This window comes from Theropithecus gelada, chromosome 9, assembly GCF_003255815.1.
Source record: "Theropithecus gelada isolate Dixy chromosome 9, Tgel_1.0, whole genome shotgun sequence".
NCBI classification, from domain to species: domain Eukaryota; kingdom Metazoa; phylum Chordata; class Mammalia; order Primates; family Cercopithecidae; genus Theropithecus; species Theropithecus gelada.
This window is the reverse complement of record NC_037677.1, coordinates 85,500,252-85,526,118: the sequence shown is the minus strand read 5'-3', so window position 1 is coordinate 85,526,118 and position 25,867 is coordinate 85,500,252. Positions and strand designations below refer to the sequence as shown.

General features: G+C 38.0%; 2 protein-coding genes across 8 annotated transcripts in view; one reads left to right on the top strand and one right to left on the bottom strand.

The window, feature by feature from the left end:
* Positions 1 to 389: 389 nt before the first annotated feature.
* FAS (Fas cell surface death receptor) lies at positions 390 to 25,688 on the bottom strand. 6 transcript variants are annotated; one of them, XM_025396927.1, is made up of 9 exons: positions 24,852 to 25,688; positions 12,759 to 12,924; positions 8,297 to 8,434; positions 7,136 to 7,244; positions 5,527 to 5,588; positions 5,313 to 5,375; positions 4,053 to 4,126; positions 2,780 to 2,801; positions 390 to 2,030 (listed from the first exon to the last, which is right to left on the bottom strand). In XM_025396927.1, exons 1-9 carry the CDS (start codon positions 24,879 to 24,881, stop codon positions 1,699 to 1,701), a joined length of 996 nt encoding a protein of 331 aa, XP_025252712.1. In that variant the 5' UTR covers positions 24,882 to 25,688; the 3' UTR covers positions 390 to 1,698. The 6 variants fall into 6 exon arrangements, with proteins under 6 accessions (XP_025252712.1, XP_025252711.1, XP_025252710.1 ...); XM_025396926.1 differs by lacking the exon at positions 24,852 to 25,688 and adding an exon at positions 24,546 to 24,738 and having other exon boundaries at positions 1,050 to 2,030; XM_025396925.1 differs by lacking the exon at positions 24,852 to 25,688 and adding an exon at positions 24,134 to 24,470 and having other exon boundaries at positions 1,050 to 2,030.
* Positions 22,765 to 25,867, top strand: part of ACTA2 (actin, alpha 2, smooth muscle, aorta) — a 67,487-nt gene continuing 64,384 nt past the window's right edge. Inside the window, exon 1 of one of the 2 annotated variants that reach the window (XM_025396921.1) lies at positions 22,765 to 24,819. In XM_025396921.1, the coding sequence (XP_025252706.1) occupies positions 24,753 to 24,819 (67 nt within the window). In that variant the 5' untranslated portion in view covers positions 22,765 to 24,752. The remainder of the gene's footprint in view (positions 24,820 to 25,867) is intronic. The other variant, XM_025396924.1, reaches the window with a different exon arrangement.

The window sequence follows — 25,867 nt, the reverse complement described above, 5'->3', positions numbered from 1 at the left end:
GGTGCAGCACACCAATATGGCACATGTATATGTATGTAACAAACCTATACATTGTGCACATGTACCCTAGAACATAAAGTATAATGAAATAATAATAATTATAATAAAACTTACCCCTTGAAATTTATACTTTCTTATCCACATTCCAGTATCTGGAATATGATGCTGTTTGACAAATAATCATGTGCTGTTTGGAAGAGGTCTTCTTGGCAGTTGCAACTTATGGAAATAATTATTTACCTGCTAAAAGTGTTAAGGTTAAAAAGGAAGTATCTTCTAAGAAACCCAAGAAGCATTAAAGATTCATAAACAAGTTATATTTAGCAGCATTTAGAGAAAAGAACACAAAACCAAAAAGCAAGCCCCTACCAAAAAAGAGAAAACCAGAAAATTTTACCTATATTTTATAATTCCAAACACAAGGGGCAAAAAATCCTCTATAAATGGAAGTTCTTTAGGTGGTTCTAGGCATCTGCTTCAGTTTTTAACTCTCTTCACAGTTTACATTTATAGAAATATAAATATTATTTCTTAAAATTCACATTTAATACAAACTTTCAAAGGTATTTAAATGTAGGATAGCAGCAGCAATGAGAAGGCTTTTAAATCTAAGAACCTACAGGGCATGACAAGAGCAATTCCTAAATCCAGATAATGATTTTACCATTGCTATGTATAAGCTGCCATTTGTAGCAAGTTTTACATAGGACATTATTGAACATTTTGGGGAGTGGGGGAAAAATAAGAATCTGCTTTATCATCTTTGATTGCAGACATGGGTTCATGACATGTCACAAAGCTACTTTCTCTGAGAGCAGTTAGTATCTCCAAACCAGGCTAGAATTTCTAAGGGTAGTCTTGCCTTTTGGTGGATTAAGTAATTTTTTGATGATACTTCCATGTTTGGAGGTACATTGGGCCATTAAGATGAGCACCAAGGAGAAAATGGAGAGGTGGCAAAGCTCTAGCAATACTCTCCTGCTCAAAATGCTTTTGACACCTGAGAAAGAAGTAGGTGGTTTTGAGCCGGTAAAAGGCATACACATACATAATAGTAAAACATTATAATTTAATGTTTTCTATGTGAATTCACAATTGAAATATTGTATTCTATGATACGATTAATCTGTGCAAAATTCTTTGAGGTAGAGCCTTATTTAAATTCTTCATTTGAATACATATACTTTACATAAATATGATCCTCTCAGAGTTGTAAACAAAGTTTAGAAATATGGTAAAATCTCTAGAATGATCAGAGGTAATTTAGAGGCAAAGTGTCCTGTTCAGTAACTGACATTCCAACAGAAGGTCATAGCTGCTTCTGTTGATTCATGGAATGGGGTTAGCCTGTGGATAGACATTTGTACTAATATACACTGATTACATTCATACTACAGAATCACATGTTAGATACCAGAAGATAATCTTAATCTTTCGTCCTCTGCATATACTCCTATTTAGGTAGTTAGCATGCCACTGCATTTACTCTTGATGACATTTGTCTTCCCAACTAGATTTTAAATATCCTTGGAGGCAGAATCATGAGATATTAAAAATCTATAAATATGTTGGCTCTTCAGAGCTAATAAATGATAAAATGTACCCAGTAAGAAACCAAGCAGTATTTACAGCCAGCTATTAAGAATCTTTTCAAACACTAATTGCATATACTCAGAACTGAATTTGTTGTTTTTTGCTCTAGACCAAGTTTTGGACTTCATTTCCGAAGTTCGAATTTTCTGTGTCACTAGTAATGTCCTTGAGGATGACAGCGTGAATTTTCTCTGCAAGAGTACAAAGATCGGCTGTTTTTAGACCTTTAATCAATGTGTCACATGCATCTTTCTTTCCATGAAGTTGATACCAATTACGAAGCAGTTGAACTTTTTGTTCTGCTGTGTCTTGGACATTGTCATTCTTGATCTCATCTATTTTGGCTTCACTGACACCATTCTTTCGAACAAAGTCTCTAACTTGACTTAGTGTCATGCCTCCAGCGATAGTGGTGATATATTTACTCAAGTCAACATCTGAAAAATAGAAAATAGTCTAAAAATTTGTTTTTCTAAATGAAATTCCCATTACTGAAAACCATGTTTATTTCTCTTTTTATAGTACTTCAGAATATAGCTAAGTCCTAAAGATCTGTGAAGAGCTGACTGCGGGAATACAGAAACAAGGCAATCTTGAGTTCTAACTCCAAATCCTGCCATGTACCCGGTAATTTGTTAAATAACCTGGGCACAATATATAACATTTCTGTGTCTTCTTTTCTCATTTATAAAATAAGAGGATTGGAAAAGATCATCTATAACATCTCTCATGGATCCAATGATCAATGATCCACAAATCTAAAAGTATAAGCAAAGAGTTTATGATCATCTTATCCCTAAATCACAGATCAAAGAACAACTGAATGGAATCATGTATGTTGTTACAGAGTTGGGTACACCGATAATACCTGAGTCTACAGTGCACTTTAACCTCTAGATTCGTTTAGGCAGGCGTTCTGTAATACATCTAGCTGATTATGTAGGAGAAGTTTCTTAAGCCTCAGACTGTTGTGTCCTATTGTTACTTGATTATTTTATCTATGAGTATTCATTATAAATTTAAACAAATTGCCTGATAAATGCTTTATGCTGAGCAGGTAAAATTGTATGAGAAATAACAAGATCCCACAATACGTCACTGAAAGTAGCAACATTATTTTACTCTGAAATTGGCCTATTACTCTAAAGGAAGCCATCTCTATGAAATAAAACAATAAAAGCCTTACCAGATAAATTTATTGCTGTTTCCTAGAAAGCAAAAAATGGAAGCAGAGAAAGATAAATAAAAATATATCTTTAGCATATTCTAAATGTAAACTTCTAATTTTTCCTTAATTCAGAAAGAAGTACAATCAGTTGCTTGATGTATAAAATTAGGAAGCTAGATTAAGTGATTAAGAAGCATACTTTTACCATTCAATTTTTATTCTGAAAGGTTCCAGCCTTGCCAGAAACTGAGCAATGTTGTCTCAGTTTTTAAAGGCAAGAAACCTAAAGAATTCATAAAATAGGTTGAGGTTATTTTTCATGTAGACTTATTAAACGATAAATATAACCACTCTAAAATTTTCTTCCCTGTAACTATTCTTATTTTTAATACCAGAAAATGGCTCAAATTGAAATTTTTTTTACCATATTAATTTAAAGAATCCTAACTCCCACTGAGCCCTGGTCCCAAATAAAATAATTCCATCAAGCGCACCTGGTTTCTTTTCTCGGCGTATTTCTTGCTATCTGAAATGTATTGATACCATGTTGGGAAAAGATATGGTGAGACATAAGGTCAACCGGCAGCCAGAGAAAGTTAAGCCAAACTTTAAGAGCAATCTCTTTGCTCAGGCTTGGATACTGAACCCATGCCTGGTAAAGGCTGTTTCTCTGCAGGGATAACAACAACACGGAACATGGAGGTTGGCCATGATTTTTTTTCAGCTCATTTTCAGCACACTCTCAATTCTCTCCTTTGTTGATTCTTACGGTTTTTGTGTAGAAGCTTACTTTTAAATTGGGTACCATATCATAATTCATCTGTGAGGCCCCTTTAACCTATGCACACACAAACACAAGCAATGTTTAAATAAAGAAAGTAACAGGCCAGATGTGATGGCTCACACCTATAATCCCAGCACTTTGGGAGGCTGAGGCAGAAGGATTGCTTGAGGCCAAAAGTTTGAGACCAGCCTGGGCAACAAAGTGAACCCTGTCTCTATAAAAAATTTAAAAAAAAAAAATTAACCTGGCATGGTGGTGCATGCCTGTAGTCCCAGGGTCCCAGCTGAGGCAGGAGGTTCACTTGAGCCCAGGAGTTTGAGGCTGCAGTGAGCCATAATTGCACCACTGCACTCCAGCCTGGGCTATGGAGCAAGACTCCATCTCAAACAAAATGAAGCAAACAAACAAGAAACAAAAAAGTAAAAGGAAGTAACAAAAAGCCAAATCACTAATTTCTCTATTTTTTTTTTTTTTTTAAGGAAAGCTGATACCTATTTCAATACCTACAGGATTTAAGGTTGTAGATTCATGAGGACCTTGGTTTTCCTTTCTGTGCTTTCTGCATGCTTTCTTTATCACCACTGAAAGAACAAAGACATTCTATCAAACTCAGGTCTCAGCCTTGTAGAATGCATGTGAGAACATACTTTCATACTAAGAGAAGTATAAGAAGGGAAAAGGAGAAATTCATTGAAACTTAAAAGTGGCCAAACACCACAGAAGGCAGCTGATTTTGAAACTTTCGTACCACTAAGTCAAGTGTTCTAGTGAAAGGACATATCTTAATTAGTCATCTAATTACCATGAGCTGGCCTAGCATGAAGATGGTTTTTGACTTATATGGCAAGCACCACTCCCTGTCCAGCAAAGATGTGGACGGCAAGACTATGGTAGGACACAGAAGCTGCAGAACAAGCAAGTCAACATCAACTTGCTATGGATGCCCAGAAATTGAAATACACACACAAATAACTCAAGTATACATACTCAGTAGGTGTATGCATTAACGTCAACGTGAGATAGAAGAATCTGTATGTCTCTGAGCACAATTACAGTGTTTAAATATCCCAAATGTATTTTCAGCTAAACAACTGCTAATGGCAAGGCAAACTTTCTTCTTCAACTGAACCGAAGAAACAGAGAATTGTTCTGACAGAGAAGGGAAAATTGGATATTTCTAAGTTACCGAAAGTTGGTGTGACCCTGTAGTTGATGAATGACTTAAAGGGATTTTTCTAGACTAATTATGATTATACCTAATTTTGGCTTTTCTACTGACTCTACTGAGTCACCTTTGTATAACATGTGTTCCCATAGTATTTTAAGTTAATGAGGAGAAATAATTAAAAACAAGCCATTAGGCCAAGGAAGAGGAGGCAGAGAAGTACAAGTTTTTTAACCGTTCCCTGCAATGTGTTTCTTGGGAATGCCTTTGCTTCTTGTGTTCTCTTTTTGCATAGGGAGATCTCAATGAATAGTGAAGAATTACTTCTGATTTTTGGCCAATTCCACTGCTGCAGAGAACCCTTATTCATAGGAAGGATTAGAATATCACTCAATGCCCCAAAACCGTTGCTCAGAAACTAGCTGAGGGATGATTTCATTTGTTCTTATCTATCAGCTCTCAAGGCTTCATTCAGAGGCAAGAAGTTAACAATACATAAATCTACCGAACTGGTAGCTTTTTATAGGTAAGAATAAGGCAAATCTTTGTGAACTACTTCCCAAGTTATTTCAATCTGCAGTTTGAACAAAGCAAGAACTTACCATAAACAATTGGTGGAATTAGGAGAAGAAGAAGACATAACCACAGCAAATCAGATCTGGAATCTGAAGGTTGGAACATTGGACATTTATATGAAAATAAGCAATCTTTAAGATTAAACAAAGGACTCTCAAATAATCAAGAGTGATTGGTTTTTCTTCACATCTTTCCATGGGGATGAGGGAAAGGAGAATATAACCGTCAAAAAATAATTACCTTCCTCTTTGCACTTGGTGTTGCTGGTGAGTGTGCATTCCTCGATGATTCCATGTTTACACCTAGAAAACAAAATACAGGGGAAATTCAAAAGCCTGGAGGAATGATTCCTTGATCATTTTTCAATGGCACGTTATAAATTAGGGGCCATTTTATTCGTCTTTGCATCTCTGGCAAACATATTCCCTCAAATATTTCTAGAGTAGTATCTAAAGCAGGCACAAGTTGATATAATTTGGATGGCTGGATGAAAAATATCATAAGGAATGACTCTGTTTTAAGATTTCAAGAGTTAAAGGAAGATAGGAAAATAGTGACACACAAGAGAGATGAAGTAGACACAAAAATAAACTTAAACCTGGTAGTAAACTGAACACATAAATCCTACAGCTTAAACTAGCTCTTAAACTGCCAAGAGTAATTCCAAAAAATTCCCATAGCTGAGAAAATGGCCCGGTGATAGCCATGCCCATGATGCGGCTCAGGGAGGGTACTCAGCTGGCCCTTAGAGGCTGCTACTTTTAGCATACGGTGGTGATCAAGAGACTCAAGAGGTTCATATGTGATTTCTTTCAGACAGACAGACATTCACAGTCAGGTTGTCTGAGTTCACAGCCTCTGCCCATTACCTGACTAGGTGAGCTTGGGAAGTCAGACTGTCATGAGCCTATTATCTCATCAATAACATGGAAGTAATATTATCTATTTCAAAAGGTTATGATGAGAAGAAAATTAAATCAAGATTATGAAATATTTGGAACTACTATTATTGTTATTATTTTACTAAGTCAGTTGCTTCCCAAGTGCCTACCTAGCCTGTCATCATAGGGGCATTCTCAGACACTTGGGGCCAGGGGAGAGTCTGGGACAACTGTACATAAAATTTTCCTAGCAAATAAAACATAAAGCATCATGCCCTTAATTCTTAAGCCTATTAGCTTCCCAAGATGAATTACAAGTCAGGTTCTCTAATTTTGGGTCAAAACCAACTTCTTGAACCTGAAAGACAAGGCCCTTCATGATTCAGCCCTGACCCCTTCTTAGTCTTTCCTACACTCCAGCCATGTACTCTGTTTTCCTGCGCTTCCTTTGTCTCTTTGCAGCTGCTGTTCCCCTGCCTATAATGTGCATTCCTTCCGTGTGCACCTGTTAATGCTCTTTCTTTTCTTTCTTCAAGACTCAAGCCATGAGACACATTTATGTCTTCACCTCCATCTCCTCAGGCAGAGCTGAAAAGTTTTCCTGTATAATTTGTAACACCTGGAACATAAGTCTCTTCTGATGCTATTCTCATGCTGCCGAAATACAATAGCCATTGCTTTTCTTGACTACAATAATAGTAGTTCCAAATATTTCATAATCTTCTGGACTGACAGCTTGATACCAGGCATGTGTCTGGCTCACATCTTTAGCTTAAGTGGCCAGCAAAGTGTCACCTACACAGGAAGTGTTCACTAATGTTTAAATAAGCAAACGGTCATCTAGTTGCTTGGTGGCAAAGCAAGACTAGAACCCTAATTCTTAACTCTCAGTCAGTGTTACTTCCCTAGGAAAATGATAACTCTCATGTTATAGCTAGTGGTTTAATCAGAAAAAGACTACAACTTACTTGGTGCAAGGGTCACAGTGTTCACATACAGCAGAGTTACAAAAAAAGTTTGGTTTACATCTGCACTTGGTATTCTGGGTCCGGGTGCAGTTTATTTCCACTTCTAAGCCTAGAAAATCAGTTTGGAAACTATTAGTTATAGTGGCTAATTAAAAGTGGACTATGAAAATGGTGGGCAGGAGCTGCATGCATTTTTGAGATCCACTGCTTATACCAACAGTCACAGCATGACACCAGTAATACAGTTGGTGTTTAAACACAGAACAGGAAACCCCAGGTTGAAATGGCCAGCAATCATTTAGCAGACAAACCAAGACAAACCTCACCATTGCTTAGATGTCTCCCCTGTTCCTCTAGTCTCTAGCCTTAACACTCAATGGGTGACTTGGGGACTGGCAGCATCAGCATCACCTGGGAGCTTGTAAAAATGTAGAATGTTAGGCTCTACCCTAGATTTACTCAATCAAGCCAATACCAAGGCCCTCACTCAGAGACTCTGATGTAATTGCCTTGAGGTGGGACCTAAACATGAAACATTTTTAGTAGCTCCCAAAGCAATTCTAATGCACTGCCAGGGACGAGAAACACTGCTTTATAGGCTGAATAGGGAGGGGAAAAGCTTTATGTCCAGGGGTTTCTCCATGTCAAACAAAACTAGAAATACTTGTGTTATATTTTAATATGGGCCCTTAGAATACACTGGGATATCCATGAAAATTCAGGTCCCCAGCTGGAATTATCAGAACAACTAAATCTCCAAAGAAATGGGGAGCATTCCTACCCAACTGTTGGATTTCTGTGTCCTTGTAACTGCAGGCTTCTGAGCTTTTTCTGGTCATGAACAAGCACTATTATACAAGCATAAGTCAAGGCCAGAAACAAAATAATTTCTGAGATTTTGATTTGAGCTGATGAACCCTGTTCCTAGGGTTCATATTTAGTCATTCTCCTATATCTGGAAGAATTGCCTAGACTTACTCATAAAGGTCTAGACCAGTAATTAGCTCGGTACCTGGTCCTGCGGTACCCTAGTTACCTGTCCTTCCCTTTCCTGTGTGTCAACACAGCACCACAGTAGGCCCCAATTTCAAATTGTCTTATAAATGGTTCTACATGGAATTCCAAGATTGATCTCTTTCAATTGCTTTTTAAGACTCTTACCATGTCCTTCATCACACAATCTACATCTTCTGCATTTGGAAGAAAAATGGCCTTTGTCTGTGTACTCCTTCCCTTCTTGGCAGGGCACGCAGTCTGGTTCATCTTCATTGACTGTGCAGTCCCTAGCTTTCCTTTCGCCTGCCCAAGGGAAAAAGGAGCCAGTGTATGAACAGGACATGGGCAGGTAACAGGGTGGGAAGTATGCAGGGATGATAGACAATAAAACTCTTCTAAAACACAAGGGGAGCGGGGTAGGCTAATGATATATAAATACAATGGGGGAGAAGATTATTGTAAAAGTCATGTCAAGAGCCAGGAAGTCTCCCAAGACAAAAGCTAAAAGAGTGACAGAAGCCCATAGAAATAGGATGATTAGCAACAGGAGCATACAAAACAAAGGAAGGTTAGAATGACAAAGTGCACTGCACGAAATGCCTTTGCCAACAACCAACTTCCTTGGAGAAAGGGGAGAGGTTGGTGGGTATATATTCAGAGTGGGGACAGCTGTTACTGGACACTGAGATTATCAAACTGACTCACATTGCTCTGACTTTTCATTTTACTTTCCAAAGTCCACAAACCCTGATAAGAAATAGTGTAATAAGGAAAAGAACATTTGAAGTTTTAAAGGCTTTGGTCAAATCTTGAAGAGCTATAAAATCTTTAACAGTGTTGTTTTCGCCAAGCCTAAATTTCATCCTGCGTATGACGGAGATAGCAATATTTCTCTTGCATTGCTGTCAGAACTGCACTCGGCCTGCCTAGTGAGCATGACAGTTCTCTTTGTTCTCCCCTTTTTATTACTTTTTCATCAAAAGACAGGGTACATACTGATGAGTTTTGACAAGCATTAACATATTTATACCAAAATTTATTATCTATCAGGCTTGTTATCTTAAAACAAACAATTTTAAATAATATACACATTTGCATTAATTTACTTTAAAAATAAAGTGAGTCACTGTATTGCTATTAGTAAGCATCATGTAATGTGTTCTCTTAAAAAATTCATTTATCTGATAGGTGTTTATTAAATGCCTATTGAGTGCTAGGAACTTTTTAGAAGTTTAATATTATGCAGGAAATAAGATAAAGCCTTCATCACCAAAGACTTCACCTTCTCAGGATGGAGGTAGACAATACACAAATAAATATATTGATATCAAGTGCTAAAAAATGCTAGAAAAAGAAAGCTAGATGAAGGTAAGGGAATACAGAATGAAGAAGAAAGTGACAGAAAATACCAAGAGAAGTGTCTGAGAAAAACATTACTAGTGACTCTAATTGTTAATGGTATAACTAGTTTAAAAAAAATAAGCAGTTTAATCTGCTCTGCTCACCTATACAGCAAAATTAATTTCTGCTGTGTTTCCTAGGAACATGAATTCCTTAATAACTTCATATATTCCTTTTTATTCTTTTTGATAAAACAAAATATTTACTACATGAGCAAATTATGACATGTAAATACATATGCTATTTTAGTAAATAAAGACAATAGTCTGTCAATAGAAAAAAGACAAACTGGAGATTCCCAGAACAAAATTCAAAAATAGTGCATAGGGCTATATAACATTGTAGCAATATTTAAAGAAAACACAGCCCAAGTCCAAGTATAATTTTATTTTTTGCTAATGGTATTATACTGGTCTCTGAATGAATTGGTCTCTTTAATAAATTATCTTGCAGAATGTACCTAGCACAACATCCTTGGTATAATGGAGAGACAATAAACCACAGGTTCTTTGGTTCTGCCAAAGTATGAAAACAAAATTTATTAAAATAAGAAAATAAGTAGTTGTTTTATTGAAAATCAGATTTTAAAATACTTTTTTAAGTATAATGGTACATATGCTTATTACAGAAATGTTGGAAAAGGCAGGAAAGTATAATAAGAACTTATGTATCAGGCCGGGCACAGTGGCTCATGCCTGTAATCCCAACAGGTTGGGAGGCCAAGGCAGGCAGATCAAATGAGGTCAGGAGTTTGAGACCAGACTGACCAACATGGCAAAAACCCGTCTCTATTAAAAATACAAAAAATTAGCCTGGCGTCGTGGTGTGCGCCTGTAGTCCCAGTAACTTGGGAGGCTGAGGCTGCAGAATTGCTTGAACCCAGAAGGCAGAGGTTGTAGTGAGCCGAGATCATGCCACTGCACTTCAGCCTGGACTACAAAGTGAGACTCCATCTCAAAAAAACAAACAAACAAAAGACTATATATCAACAACTTTGAGATACTGCCTGTTATTTTGTTGCATTCCTATGCATATAAATACATACATACATGTATATGCATGAGCATACACATAACAGGTGTGTGTGTATATATATGTATAAAGTGTATATATGAAATACGTAGGCAGTATACCACAGAATCCTTCTATTGAATATGATGATGTGGGGAAGACTTCTTTGATCATTTAATCAAAAATGTCAATTTACATAGGAAACAATTTAAAAATACTGTAACTATTTTATTTTAATTTATAAAATATAACTTTATAATCATTTGACAATTTTGTGATATAGAAGTTATTAGAATCTCAGTTTCTTTCTTACTTAAGTCACATCCATAACGCATCACTTATAATTTCCTGTTTGTCTGTTTTTCTCTTCCTTTCTTTGTTTCTTTTATTCTCCTCCCTCCCTCCCTCCCTCCCTTCCTTTTTGATGAAATGAAAACACAGACATACCAATAATCTGTATGAATGGCTTTAGAGATTTTTGTGATTTTTCTTACCACTTAACTTTTATTTTTCTCTCACAAAATTCATCAACAACATTTCAGCATCTCATCTTTACTAAATTCTCCAAAGCACTGAACCTAATTTTCATAGAGATAAAATCTGTCTTTTCTCTGTATTTGTATTTCATTAATTTATACAATATTCAATCAAATTACATATGAATATCACAACACCAATGAGCGTAAACAGATTTGGAAGCAACTTAAATATTGATAAGCCTAAAATTCAAAAAGAGGGGATTGAAGTGGGAAGAGTATTTAACATGGTTGGATGCCATCCAGGATATTTTATAGAGGAATCAGGGAGAATCAGTGAATCCAGCCAGATCAGTTGGAAATCACTTAAGAAGATTTATATAATTGAGGATTATGTTAGAAATGTATCAGAAAATATGACTTTGTTTGATACATACTATTTCAGTCTTTAAATATTCCAAAATTTACCTAAGGAATCCCACATCATATTGATAATGAAATATCATGCGTACAATATTTTCCTTTATTTTTGATTACTTTCTCAAGGTATTTTCTTAAAATTTAATTGCTATCTTAGCGAGTCTAAACATTTTTAAATTTTTGACTCATATATTCAAATGTCTTTCTTAAAAGTTTATAACAATTTACTTCACTTCTTAAATGAAAATAAAACAAAGCAAAACCAAAAAAGCAATAGACAAAAATCCTTGCCAGTTTGATGTGCAAAGCATATTTTGTTCATTTTAATTTGCATTTTAGGTTTTAAAATTATGAACAAAGATTTCGATTCATAGGGCAAATTGATTGTGCTTAGCAGGTCATAATAAAGCCAGAAAGCCGTTTTTTATTTGTGTCAGAGAAGATTTAAGTGTAAATGGATTTAAGTAAAACGGGTTGGGTTACAAAGGAGATATTTCCATAAGGGTTATTAAAATCTGGACAGGAAGCATAGGGAGACTGGTAGAATCTTTTCACAAACAGGACCCATCATGTTTTGCAGCTTGAGTGCTGGAAGCCTGGGAGGCCAACCATGAAACATACTACAGTCCTTTTTTTGTTCTACTAATCTATCACATGAACCCATGTGCTATTTTCCTTTTTTCGACTCTACTCAAAGTTGAAGAAATGTTTGCACAATTGTATTTTGCTTAGCTTTTGATTTACCAGTGTTTGAAGGATTTCTCATCTGAAATTAGTTTGCCATTCAAAGTATTGATTTAAAAAAAAAAAGCTGTTGGTTTCTGCCTGTTGCTTTTCTTATTCGTCTAGTTATTCAGCTGCAAAATGCAAATATATTTTGCAGGCTTCAGTGCCAGGACAGCTTTCTTAGAGACCTTCTGATTGAAGGGAAGTGCTGAGACATATCCCTTAAGAGTAGAAGTCTCTTGCTTTCAGAGTTCCACTATTGTTATGATAGATGCATCAGTTTTGACATGATAAGCTTTCATATTCACAAATGAGTCATTTTCGCTTAGGAAAAAAATGGAGCCAAATAGACCAATCTTCTCATTTCAGAGGTGCATGTCACTTGTAAATTAAATTTATCCATAACCATATCAAATAAGCATGCTAAATATAAATAAAACTCATCTTTGGAAAATAATTTCATAGTTGTTTTTCTCTCAGTTATGCTATATAATACAGGAGAACCAAAATCTGTAAAATTATTATAGCCATGACTATGTGCTATTCCTAACTGTGACTTTCACTGTAATCTCTGGATGTTTTGTGTAATATACCTGGAGGACAGGGGTTACGGCAGAATTGGCCCTCGTGATGCAGGCCTTCCAAGTTCTGAGTCTCAATTGTAGTAACGATCTTCCTCAATTCATATCCCTTGGAGTTGATATCAGTCACTTGGGCATTAACACATTTGGACAATAATCTAACAACAGAGGTAAGAACCTGTAAAATAAAAGCATGAAGAGAATTTTATTGATTTCTGAAGTAAGCAACATGGTAAACAAGTTTTATTGATTTCTGAAGTAAGTAACATGGTAAACAAGTGTAACCCGCCCAAAATTGGCGGTATCTGCTGTGCACAGGCAAAGCCAATGTGAGGGCTCTGTTGTCTTTCAGATTTCTCTCCGAGAAGGCAGCAGGTCACCTGTATAGCAGTTCAGACCTCAGGTTCTGAGGGCGAGAAAAGATTTGTCCAAAAACTCACAGTTAAGAGTGGCTAACAAGAGACTCAGAGCCAGGACTTCTGGCCCAAATCTGGGCTGTTTCATATTTATAGAATAGTTTCCTAAATATTTTACTCCACCTAGGCATGCAAACAACTCCATTTGTTTATAGACAATTATTGGCAAGAAGACTGCAAAGAACCTTCAAAACAAATGGATACTGGGGAAAGGGGAGGTGTTTGGCAGGAATTCGCTAAGAACCAGAAGTCAGCCGGAAGACCTCCAGTCTGGGAAAACTGTAGCAAGACTCCTAAAGCCAGGGCTCTTGCTGGCAGGGAAGGCAAAGCTTGCCAGCCGCGCCCAGAAGCTTGGGAAGAAGCTGAGTTTGCATTTCCCTCCCTCCAGTTTTGGCACTGAATTTCTCAAAACAGCCGTGACCATGATTGTAACCTCTGGCAGGGGTGAGGAAATGGAATGCATAGACAAATAGTTAGAAGCTGGAAGTCATCCTATGCTAGAATCTGTGCATTCCCTTTGAACCTCTCAGAAACAGGGACACATGAGATTTGTTCTTTGTATCCCATGACAAGAAACTCAGAGAACAATTGGATATTCACCCATTGCCTGCAGCATCAGTGAGGAAGAATTACTTTTCATAGCCAACCAGGTTACAGAGTAGAAGAAATGATGCAAGAATTAGCAGACACAGAAGATAATGACTGACGCCCTGCCCTAGCACCATGCCAGTCTAAAACGATCTCCACACTTTCTCAGGAATGGTCAGCCCCGGATCTAGCATGGCAGTTACAAATACAGCAACAGCTCAGTGACTGAATTTAACTACTGGAAGAAATACAGACCCCCATTCAGGCTTATTCCAGTGTCAGTGTGGCAAATGGATTTGAAAAGGAACCAAAAGAAGAAGAAAAAAAAACAAAAATAAGTAAATAAAAGTATATTACCTTCTTAATATACTTTTTTTTAAACTGTTTTTACTGAAGTTCAAAGCAAACAGGAAAAGATTTTTAAAAAGCAGAAAAAAAAAAGCATTCAGCGGTGAGAAATGACAGCCCTCAGCATGGCAAGAATGAGTAGACAGATGCCTGGAACAGTCAGTGAGAATTCTCAATTTTGAGCACAGCATCAGACTGCAAACAGTTTGTTGTGACAAAGAGAGGCAAAAGCAAGCTTTATAGTCATCACCGTGAAGAGGGTTTTACTTTGGTGTTTTTTGTTTGTTTGTTTTGTTTTGTTTTTGTGGGTTTTTTTTTTTTTTTTTTTTTTTTTTTTTTTTAAGACGGAGTCTTGTTCTGTCACCCAGGCTGAAGTGCAGTGGCACAATCTAGATCTCGGGTCACTGCAACCTCTGCCTCCAGCATTCAAGTGATTCTCCTGCCTCAGCCTCCGGAGTAGGTGGGATTACAGGAATGCGCCACTATGATGACTAATTTTTTGTATTTTTAGTATAGATGGCATTTCACCATGTTGGCTAGGCTGCTCTCAAACTGCTGACCTCAGAAGATCCTCCCGCCTCGGCTTCCCAAAGTGCTGGGATTACAGACATGAGCCATCACACCCGGCCAAGAGGATTTTACCTCTAGGCAAAGCCCCCCAAGAGAATTTCTTCAATATGACCATTGTGCTCAGCTACTGCAGGAAAAAATGCCCTCTTGATGAGGGGGTATAACGGTGGTCCAGAAAATTCAACACTAGAAGGTTAGGGATTAAGAAAACGAAAAGCAAAAGAAAAGAGGGACATTTCAAGAAAAAAAAATTCAGCAGTATATTATCTTTTAATACACAGAAATTTTAATGGTGCTTATTTCTAGTTGCTAAGACTATTTTTTTTTCATTTTGCTTAACTCATCTTTTCTTGATAACGCATATGTGTTTGTTGTATAATAAAAAGATTTAAAAGGTAGCAAGGTTGTGTTGAGCCTAAAGATCTATACTGATTTATCATAATCACCTGTGTTATTATTTTTTAGTAAAATGGAAAATAGGGGTAATAATGGTAGTAAATCTATAACAGCAACTTAGTATTCGAAAGGTGGAAAAAATTCTAAACCTTTGAATTATTAACATTTAATTCTTTATATAAATTTTGGGTTCTTTTGCTCGTCTAGCTTTCTTTGGTAGTCTTATAATTTTACTAAATCAAACATCATAAATATTAACCTTTGTTTAATTGGATATATTTTCTTAAACCAGCATAATCAAAGCCGTTTTATTTCTCTTTGGTCCACTAGGACTAAATATATCACCACTCATTATAGCAACATTGTTTGATGGTAAAGAAAATTCTCTTTTGTTTTTGAAGTAAAATTATTGGACACAAAAATATGTTACACTAAAGAGAACTTTTTAATTTTTGAAATCAAAAGCTCAGTTATACAAATCACCAGAAAGTAGTAACTACAGTTTGCAGTAATTTTTGTCTCTGATGAAATCTTGGTTTATTTTTTCTTAGAGAATACTTACCATGGAAATGTACTTTATTAACCACACCCTGATAGATTCCCATGTCAAAAATGCAACAGGAGTTGCTGGTTGCCAATAAGACAATAAGATAAACAAAAAGTGCCTCATAAATTAGCATCTCATTGTGCTGTTACTGAACTAGGAATAAACAGATATATCTCTCAGAACACTGCCTATTTTTATACTTCTAGAGATGACATGGGCTAACTTTGTGTGGCTTATAAAGTGAAAAAAATCTAATAATGCAGTATTGTTTAGGCACCCATAGAGACTACTCTGGGGAGAAAGACACATATAAGTTCTAGGAGGTTTGTCTAAAATATTACGAATATTATTTTATATTTGAACTATTTTTGAAAGTGCACTTTATTATATAAGTATAATGGTTACCCTTCTATACAAGCTTAATAAAATAAAATGCTTAGCTTAAAAGTCACTTAGAAATGCATGTTAATAGATTTATCTGAAAGTTAGACATCTCAAATTGAAAATGGACATTTTAACCCCTGGCTTTGAATTTCAAATAGATTGATGAAAATAGATGGGTTATGGGGTTCTACAGGAAAGAGTGCTCCCCACCCCAATCCTCTCAGAATGCAGCAAAGAAGTAACAGAAGGCAGAGGGGTACTTGAGAGAACAATAGAAACAAAAAGTGAGAATTTTTTTTTTTTTTTTGAGATGGAGTCTCCCTCTGTTGCCAGGCTGGAGTGCAGGGCGTGATCTTAGCTCACTGCAACCTCCGCTTCCTGGGTTCAAGTGATTCTCCTGCCTCAGATTCCCGAGCAGCTGGGACTACAGATGCTCGCCACCACACCCAGTTAATTTTTGTATTTTTAGTAGAGGCGGGGTTTCACCATGTTGGCCAGATGGTCTCAATCTCTTGACCTCGTGATCTGCCTGCCTCGGCATCCCAAAGTGCTGGAATTACAGGCATGAGCCACCATGCCCGGCCGAATTTTTTTTTTAAAGGGGGGTGTTGACACCAGCAAAACATCCAGTTACCTTCTAAAATTTTAAACGATTAAACTAAAAGTTGGTATCTCATTATATTTACAATTTAGAGCAGAAAGGACTTTATAGATGACCTAGCCCAAACCCCTTTTCTGATAGAGATGGCAATGTCCCAACTGGTGAAGTGACTGGCCCGCAGTCATGCATCTAGCAAAGGAGATTCAGGACTGTCATGGGCTAAATCGTGTCCTCCCCCCACTCCCAAATTCATACATTGATACCGATACCCTAACTTCCTGAGCCTCCGAATGTGACAGTATCGGGAGATAGGGCCTTTACAGAGGTGATTAAGTTAAAATGGTGTTAATAGGGTGAGCCTTAATCCAATGTGACTGGTGACCTTTTAAGAAGAGGAAATTTGGTATATACAACTTCCAGAGCTCTTGTATTTGGAAGGCTGGAAGGGTCCAGACTTTGGAAGAGTGTCTTGGCTTTACTGTTTTTGTTTTGCTTTTTTTTTCTATTTTTAGCTAAAGCTATATAAACCTTGTAGATTAAACAGTATATACTTCCAAATTTAAAAAAGAAGACGACGACGAGGAAATTTGGACACACATACAAACAGAGGAAGATAATGTGAAGACACATGGAAAAGAAGCCCATTTACAAGCCTGGAACAGATCCTGCCCTCGTGGTCCTCAGAAGGAACCAGTCCAGCTGGCACCTTGATATCAGGCTTCTAGCACCCAAAACTGCCGACCCAGTCAGCAGTCCTAAGAATTTAATATAAGGAATGAACTACAGTCTCTTGATTCTCTTGGATTCTTGATTTGTGAGACATTAGTGGTACATATAAACTTGGGATCCCTCACAGCTGAGCCCAAGAATTTTCCATCTTGGATGATCACTGAGCTAAATAGGCAAGAGATTTCCCATGGTCTTCGGAACTAGAATTAGCAGGTGCCAATATGAACTGGAGCTACTTCTTTCCAGACTTATTGGTCCTGCTAGGCTGGGTTGAAATCTCACCACCCTCTACTGCTGAGGACAAAAACGGAGCAAGAAATGAAGTTCCACTGACTAATTCTTCTTGTCTGCTTGTAGACTTTCAGGTACTTATCAACACTTGAGGAAAAAGAAATTCTAAAAGACGAATAGTTTGTTATTGAATAGTTTAACATTTCCAATAAGATCTCTAATATATCTGTGTAAAAAACAGGGATATAGTGATGCCATCTTGTCCTACTACATTACCAAAAACCTGAAATAGAAATGAAATAAATTTTTCTACATGAAAGAGATAAGCAAAGATCCCATTTGTTTATATGTTTTTTAACATGTGTACATAAAAATATACATGGTAGTCTTATCCCAGGGATGTCCTCTTTCTTTCTTAAAGCGAATCTCTGGAAAGTCCAGGACAGAGGTAGTTGAAGCAACAGCTGCAAGTTACTGATTAGATCCATGACTGGCCAAGCCATACATAAAACAAAATGAATGAGCCTAGGAAATTCCATCTGAAATTACATTTTGAGTTTAGTGCTAGAGTTAGAAAAATAGTTCTCAAGACCCCGACAGACATCAGAATCCTGTAGTGATGCATTATTTATTAAGGCCCCCACACAGACCTAAGGAATCAGGATCTCTGAGAATGGGGAAGTACCCTTGGTGATTCTGATGCTCATCACAGTTGCAGGGCAACTAGGTTAGAGGAAGCAAAATCTGAGGTTAGCAGGTTACTACACTTACATGTAAGAATATGAGTTTTACAGACTAAAGGCATCTGTGTTCAGCACTTGCAAATCAGAATTTGACTTCTCATGAAGAAATAATGACCCTTCCAAAAATAAGCCTGAAGAGAAAAGAAATGATCTTTGGTAGAGGAAATGGGTAATGTGAGGGCTATAGAGCCCTAAAATACAGCCCCAGAGTCCTTACAAGCCTAGAGGGGCCACCTGGGTCATACAAGAATAAAGCAACCTGGGATAAGAGACTACCGAGAGAGGAGGGGCAAAGGAGCAACCATTGCTGAGCCCCAGGGGAACAGGGGCCATGTGGTATGGGAGCCCAGAGCTTCCATTTTTCAAGTGAAAGCAAAATCCCCCAACACTTAGACGGTGGTGACTAATACTAAAAATAAATAAATGCACATGTGCATATACACATACACGCTTTATCTGCAGGCTAACAAGACTGCCTGTGGGCAGCATAGGCCCAGGGTTTTTTTGTATTGTTTTTTATTTGACAAATAAAAAATTGTATATATTTATGGTATGTAACATGATGTCTTGAATTGTGTACATATTTTGGAAGATAATTAGCTAAACTGAGCTAATTAACATTGGGCATTCCTTCACATGCTTATTCATTTTCTTTTTGTGTGTGTGAGGAGAACACTTAAAATCTACTCTTAGTAATTTTCAAGTATACAATACATTGTTATTAGCTATAGACATCAAGTTGTATACTAGATCTCTTGAACTTATTCCTCCTAACTGAAATTTTGTATCTTTTTGTATCCTTTGACCAGTATCTCCCTAACTCTCCCAACTTTGCCCCCTACCAGCCTCTGGTAACCACTATTTTACTCTTTACTTTTATAGATTCGAATCTTTGAGATTCCACATAAAAGTGAGATCATGCAGTATTTGTCTTTCTGTGAGTATAGGCCCAATTTTTAAAATCAAGCCTAAATCCTTACAGACATTCATGTGAAAAACAACAACAACCAGTTAATTAGGACCAATGATCTCTTTGTGAGAATGGCTAAAAACCAAAGCTAAATCCTCAGCAGAAAACAAGAGCCTTCACCCTCATACTCTGACTTCCTCTCACTCTCTTCTTCAAGATCTCTGCCCTCACAAATAAAAAGTATTCACATTTCTCACATCTTATATTGTTATAGCCTCACAAAACACAGAGGTGAATAGAAACACAATGTTGCCTGACTTCATCGAAGGACAGGCTGTCATTAATGAATCCAATGTCAAATTGTCAAATTTACTCTAATTTTGCCTGTTTATCCCTGTCCATGCCTTAACACAACCTACAGTAAGCTTGCTCACTTTGCTGGGCTGAGTATATCTGCTGATTGAATTTGTAGTCAGATTTGCTAATTTACAAGGCTGGCCTTGCTCTAAAGATATAATTTTTTGTTTGTTTGTTTTCTTTTTAGATGGAGTCTTACTCTGTCGCCCAACCTGGAGTGCAGTGGCATGATCTTGGCTCACTGCAACTTCCGCCTCATGGGTTCCAGCAATTCTCCTGCCCCAACCTCCCGAGTAGCTGAGATGACAGGCATGCCACCACACCCAGCTTAACTTGTGTATTTTCAATAGAGTCGAGTTTTCACCATGTTGGCCAGGCTGGTCTCAAACTCCTAATCTCAATTGATCCATGATCCACACACCTTGGCCTTCCAAAGTGCTGAGTGACAAGTGTGAGTCACCCGCCCAGCCTAAAGGTATAATCTTATACTAAATTCACTATCATTTCTACTCAGTGGGACTCAGGCAAGTTGTCCTATATAACTATGATTGCTGTTTCTAAATGCCTAAAGATGGGGTGACTGGGCTGTACAACAGTTTATTTCAAATCAAGAAAGCAGTTCTGATCAAAGGGAAGAACCACCTCATTTCCTTCCGGGGAAGGTGAAGTTACCAATCTTACAAAAGTCAACTTCTCTCTGATTTGGGCTTTACTACTCACACTGTCACTTCAAAGACAATAAAGGTAGGCAAGTGGACAGAAGATTTGTTCCTGCTTGAGACTGAATTGAAGATATTTAATTGGTGTTAGAAGTCTAACTATATTAAAAGCTAAAGACTTTTTTTAAAGCAAGGATTTTCCAGAAAATAAAGAGGATTTATTAGTTAAATGTTATTTTTCCACTTTTATGAATACATATATAGCAAAAAGAAAACTATACACTAAGGTTCTTACAGTGTTGTACCTTATAAGGAAGTACAAGGTACAACATATAATATTATGTTGCTTTTTATCAAGTTTTAAATTGTCTTATTTTATGATTTTTCATCATAAGTACTACAATTTTCATATGTAAGTTCTATGAGTAATTTTTGGGTAACAAGAAAAAGTCATATATATATATACACACACACATATATATACACACACACATATATATACACACACATACATATATACACACACACATATATATATATAAGTACATTTAAGAAATGCTTTTTTCTAATAGTAAATTATAAAAATAAGTAATAAATTAAAAAGTAATAAAAATTATAGTAATCCCAGCTCATTTAATAAATACTCTCTCTATCATGTATCCAATAAAAAACACAAGATAAAAATTATGCAGAAATAGAAAAAGGTTTGTGTAACATTCAAAGGAACAAAAAGCAGACTATATATAGCTCAAATTAAACATGCAATTATGTATATGTGTAGACAAGGCTAGGAATTTATAAGTCAAATCAAAATTCTTTACATTAGTTGGGTGAGATAAAGTATAAATGTAGTTTTTAAATATTTGCTTTTTGTTTTACATTGTCTGGTCATTTTTTCTACATTTACCTATTTAAAAAGAAGAAACGGATGGGTTCACTGTCCTAAATTTGGTTTCAAGTTGCTTTTTGTCAATTTCAAGTTTTAAGTGGTGTTATTTCATTTTTCACCATAAGTCATTAGTCTTTAGTCCCTATTACAAAACATGTGCTCACCAAGGGACTTTTGGGGCCTAAGATAATTCGCCAAAAGCAATTAACTTCCTAGGGGCTTTCAAGTGGGGGGATTTCCTTACTTAAGTTTCAGACCATCTCTTAACAAACAGTTATTCTCTCAAACTGGCAGTTTACTCTGGTAATTTGGCACCCCTAAAGCATTCTAGTAGCCTTCAAAGAGGTTCCTTTGAAACATTGTCACTTCTTCTATGTGTTAATTTGAGAGTATTCAGAAGGAAATTACTTGTCCAGTGTCTCAAAGGCCTTACTCAGAGACAACGTCTAAATTCCAGATCTTCTTTGCCTCTAATTATTTTATCTTTTCCCCTCTCTAAAGTCAGTGCAAGAAAAATTTTTTTTTTCTAAATTAAAGTCTAATTTGCCACTAAGGGTGGTAACTGTATTTCAGGCACGAACATTAGAGGATTTTTCATTAGCCTAACTGTAGCTGGTAGTGGGGGTGATGCCATTTATCAATTTAATTTTTGCTTGCATACCTTGCCATCATTTATAAATTTGGGTTTTTCCATCCTGGTTGCTAATGTCTTAATTCACATTTATTATTTTATTGTATTTATAAGACTTCTCAAGTCCTTTGCGATGTAAGTACGGCCCATTAAAAATGAAAATAAATAGCCCAATTTATGTTCATCAGGTTGGCTTTAGAAAAATTATTAAATTACAAATTAAACTACAAAAATGATTAAATAGTCCGTTTTATGTTCGTTGGGTTGGTTTAAGAAAAATGATTAAATTACAAATTAAATAACTTTCTTTATTTTCCCCACAAAACTATTCTGTATGACTACTTGTAAATATACAGCTTTATTTTCCAAAGGCCCTCTCCCTTCCTTTGACCATAAGATAACCATTCTAAAAAATGTAAAGGAGATAAAACTGGCTGTCCAGTGATTGCCTGGCCAATGTCCTAAATAATGCAAGACAAAACCTGTTGGGGCCCAATTAAATAAAAATCCATGGACTCTCAGAGGCTTCGGAATTCAAATGAGCCTCATGGATCCACATCCCTTCGATTAGGCATCTGCAAGCTGGCATTTCTGAGTGAGGGACTTTCCAAAACAGGCTGCTCAAGTTTCTTGGCCAATAACAGGGTCATGCACAATTAAAAAAAAAAAAAAAAAAAAAAAAAGCAACCACAGCTATTTCTCAAACAAATTTGTAAAGTAAGTTTGACTCTTTTTCTGTCTCCTTTAGAAATTTGCCAATATTTTGGGATTTCGAACTTTGTTATTGTTAAGTGTCGAAGTGAAAACACTGAGAAATAGGAAAGAGAAAACTAATACCAGGAAGGTTGAGAGAAGGAAAGAGAAAGAGAAGCAAAAGGGGTTAAGGATGGGGATATTTGTTGACTGTAGTTATCATCAGAGTCAGAGGACTAGGGAAAGAGGGGAAAAGCAGAAAACAGCTCCCCACCCATCTACGTCCAGCCCATTAATAGAATTTAAAATTTGCTTCTGTATTCCAAGTAATTAGCATTTTGCATCCATTTTATTTATTGCTACTACTAAGAAAGCACTAACTGTGAAGGCATAAAAGCAAACATTTTCTGGAGATACATGAGGTGACACAAGAGTGTCGAAACTTCTTTAAGGATAAAGGCCTGATGTTAGGCATGTCCTGAGTGCAAAACCAATTTCTGTGTAACTAAATTTAAAAGAGTTCTATTAAAGGGGATAAATGGGAGATATACCGCAAAACGTAAAAAATGATTACTTAGGTGATAGGGTTATGTCTGATTTTTGTATTTGACTCATCTGCATTTATAAATTTTATTTAATAAGCCTTAATTTCCTAGGCCATATATCATATACAAATATTATAAATTACACCTAACTTATAGGTATTATGCATATATACATAAATGTATGTGTATTTATATATGCGTGTGTGTGTGTCTGTATTCTTTCAGAAAAGCAAAGTTTTCTTCGGGCTTTAAACACACGCAGCCTCTGGTAAAGGTGCTATTGGTACAAAAGTTCAACAAGCATAGCTCCAAGCTTTGGCAATTTTCTTACACTTTGCTAATACTGCTGTCCATGAACTAAGAGATTTTCAAAGCAGCCAACATTGCATTAGTGCAATGGTTAATAACAAGGGAGAGAAGAGTGTGGTCTGAGATTGTATAAATGGTTTCTCAATCTTGAATCATAAATTTTCTCCAAGGAAGTTTCTAAAGAAGCCCAAATAGTGCACATTATTTCTGAAAGGAACAGGAGGATTTTTTTTTTTTTTTCTAATCATAAAATGGACCCAGACATCTCAGCCTTTTGGTGTAATCTGGATATCAGTAATCTGGATATCAGATGCAATCAGGGAACAGCCTGAGTTTTGGAGTTAGGTCTGAGTTCAATCCCATATCTGCCATTTACTAGCTGTGTGATCTTGGTTGAATTACTGAAGCTCTCTGAACCCCATTTCGCCATCTGTAAAAGGGGGATGTGGTCATCTTCCCCACTACACGGCTCTCCTGAGAATCCACGGAGAGCACATTTGTAAACATTTCTCTCGCTATGCTTGGCACTTTGTTGGGGCCACAAAAAAAAAGAAAAAAATCCATGGACTCTCAGAGGCTCCGGTACTCCAATGAGCCTCCTGGATCCACGTCTCTTCGTTTAGCCATCCGCAAGCTGGCATTTCTGAGCGAGGGACTTTTCAAAACAGGCTGCTCAAGTTTCTTGGCCAATAATAGGCGCCGGGTTCTGTGTGGTGGGAACGGGTACCACCCCAGCAGGAGACCAGGCAGAAACTACCGTGGGAGTGCAAGTTAAGAAAGGGCAAAAGAAGAGAAGGGCAGAAAAACAAAACAAAATGAAACCACTCAGGCAGCGACTTACAGTGTTAAGGAGAGAATTCCCGGAAGGGAGACGACAGTTTCTTTTTCTGTATGACAATAAAAAAAGGTAAACAAGCCTCCAGAAGCTCATTCAGCCCCCATATAACTTTTTCGAGAAAGAAACGGTGCCGTTCTTCCGAGCCCTCCGATTTAACCACTGCTTCGGGGCTGCCTTATTTCCTACGTCTGAGAACTGCCAGAAAATGAGCATTATCTGTTCTGAAGGCTGCAGGCTCTCTCCCCGCCCCCGCGGGGCGGCGCGCGCTCACCCACCAGCGCCGCAGCGGACCTTTGGCTTGGCTTGTCAGGGCTTGTCCAGGAGTTCCGCTCCTCTCTCCAACCGGGGTCCTCCTTCAGGGACCCTAAAGCTTCCCAAACTTCCGCTTCAATTCCTGTCCGCCCCCCACACCCACCTCTACGTGGAGCACAGTGGTCTCCGAGGAGTGCCGGAACTGCCCCGCCTGCCCCGCGGGGTCAGCACTTTGCATCAAGTCCCTAGAAAAGCGAGTCCTCCAGCGTTCTGAGCACCCGGGCCCAAGAAAAGATCCCAACAGCCCCCGGGAGCCAGTCTCCAAAGCCTCCCGCAGCAGCCCGCCGCTCCCAGGTGCCCGCGTGCGCCGATGCCGCAGCAATCCCGCACGCGTCCCGCCCCAACCCCACTTTGCCTATCCCCGGGACTAAGACCGAGTAAGCCTCCACCCGGGCAGGAGAGGGCTCACCAGAGGTAGGAGGGTCCAGGTGCCCAGCATGGTTGTTGAGCAATCCTCCGAAGTGAAAGAGCCTCCCCAATTCCGCGCTGAGCGGGTCCACCAACCGCGGGAGAAGCGGCAGCTCCGCCTGGGCAGCCAGGGCTGGCCTCAGGGTGTGTTCCGTGCCAGTGCCCGCCCCTGGCGCTCCAGCCAAGTCACTCGTAAACCGCTTCCCTCACTCCCCACAAGCGTCTTTGAACACCTGTGTGTCACTCTTGCGCGAGATCAGAGACGAGCTCACGAAAAGCCCCCGTGGTCAGGAGGATGGGAAGGAAGCCTCGCTGGGGAACGCCCGGGTTGGGGAGGGCTCCATTGATTCAGCAACTTGGCCTGCGCGCGGATGGGGAGGGGGAGAAGTCAGGGTGAGGAAGGAGTCAGGGTTTGTTGCACAAATGGGCATTCCCCGTCCCGGGGCGTTCCTGCAGTGGCTGGCAACCTCACTTCAGGTGAGGACCTCGAGAGCCTGCCTGCTGACCTTTCTAAAGACTTCCGCTGCAGTTCAACCTGGGAAGTTGAGGACATCTTGAAGGAGAAAGCAGCTCAGAGTGCACAGGTCCTGCCTGGGTGCACAACCTTGGCTAATAGCTGGAGTCAGTCAGAGGAAGACTTGCGGGGCATTTGACTGAGCTGTCCATGTTGTGGCTGCAACAGAGGCTCACAGACGTTCCTGCAATGGACAGGTCGCCATATGAAAAAGTACAGATATTGCACCATAGGGCTCTGAAAAGGGAGGGCCCCTTTTTATTTCTCAAGAGGAAAACAAAGCTAACAACTTAAGGCAGATTGCACAGCCCCAGCTATATTAAACATTCAGAATTACTTCCTGTCCTTCGTTACTCATTATTTCCTGGCCAGTTTTCTTTAAAGAAAAAAAAAAAACAACTTCTAATTCTTTCGTGCTCTGGTGAACACTGTTCAAAGTTACTATTCTTTTGGAATAGTAGATAGCTCTTAGGTAGTTTTGCATGAATTTTACAGAAGGTATG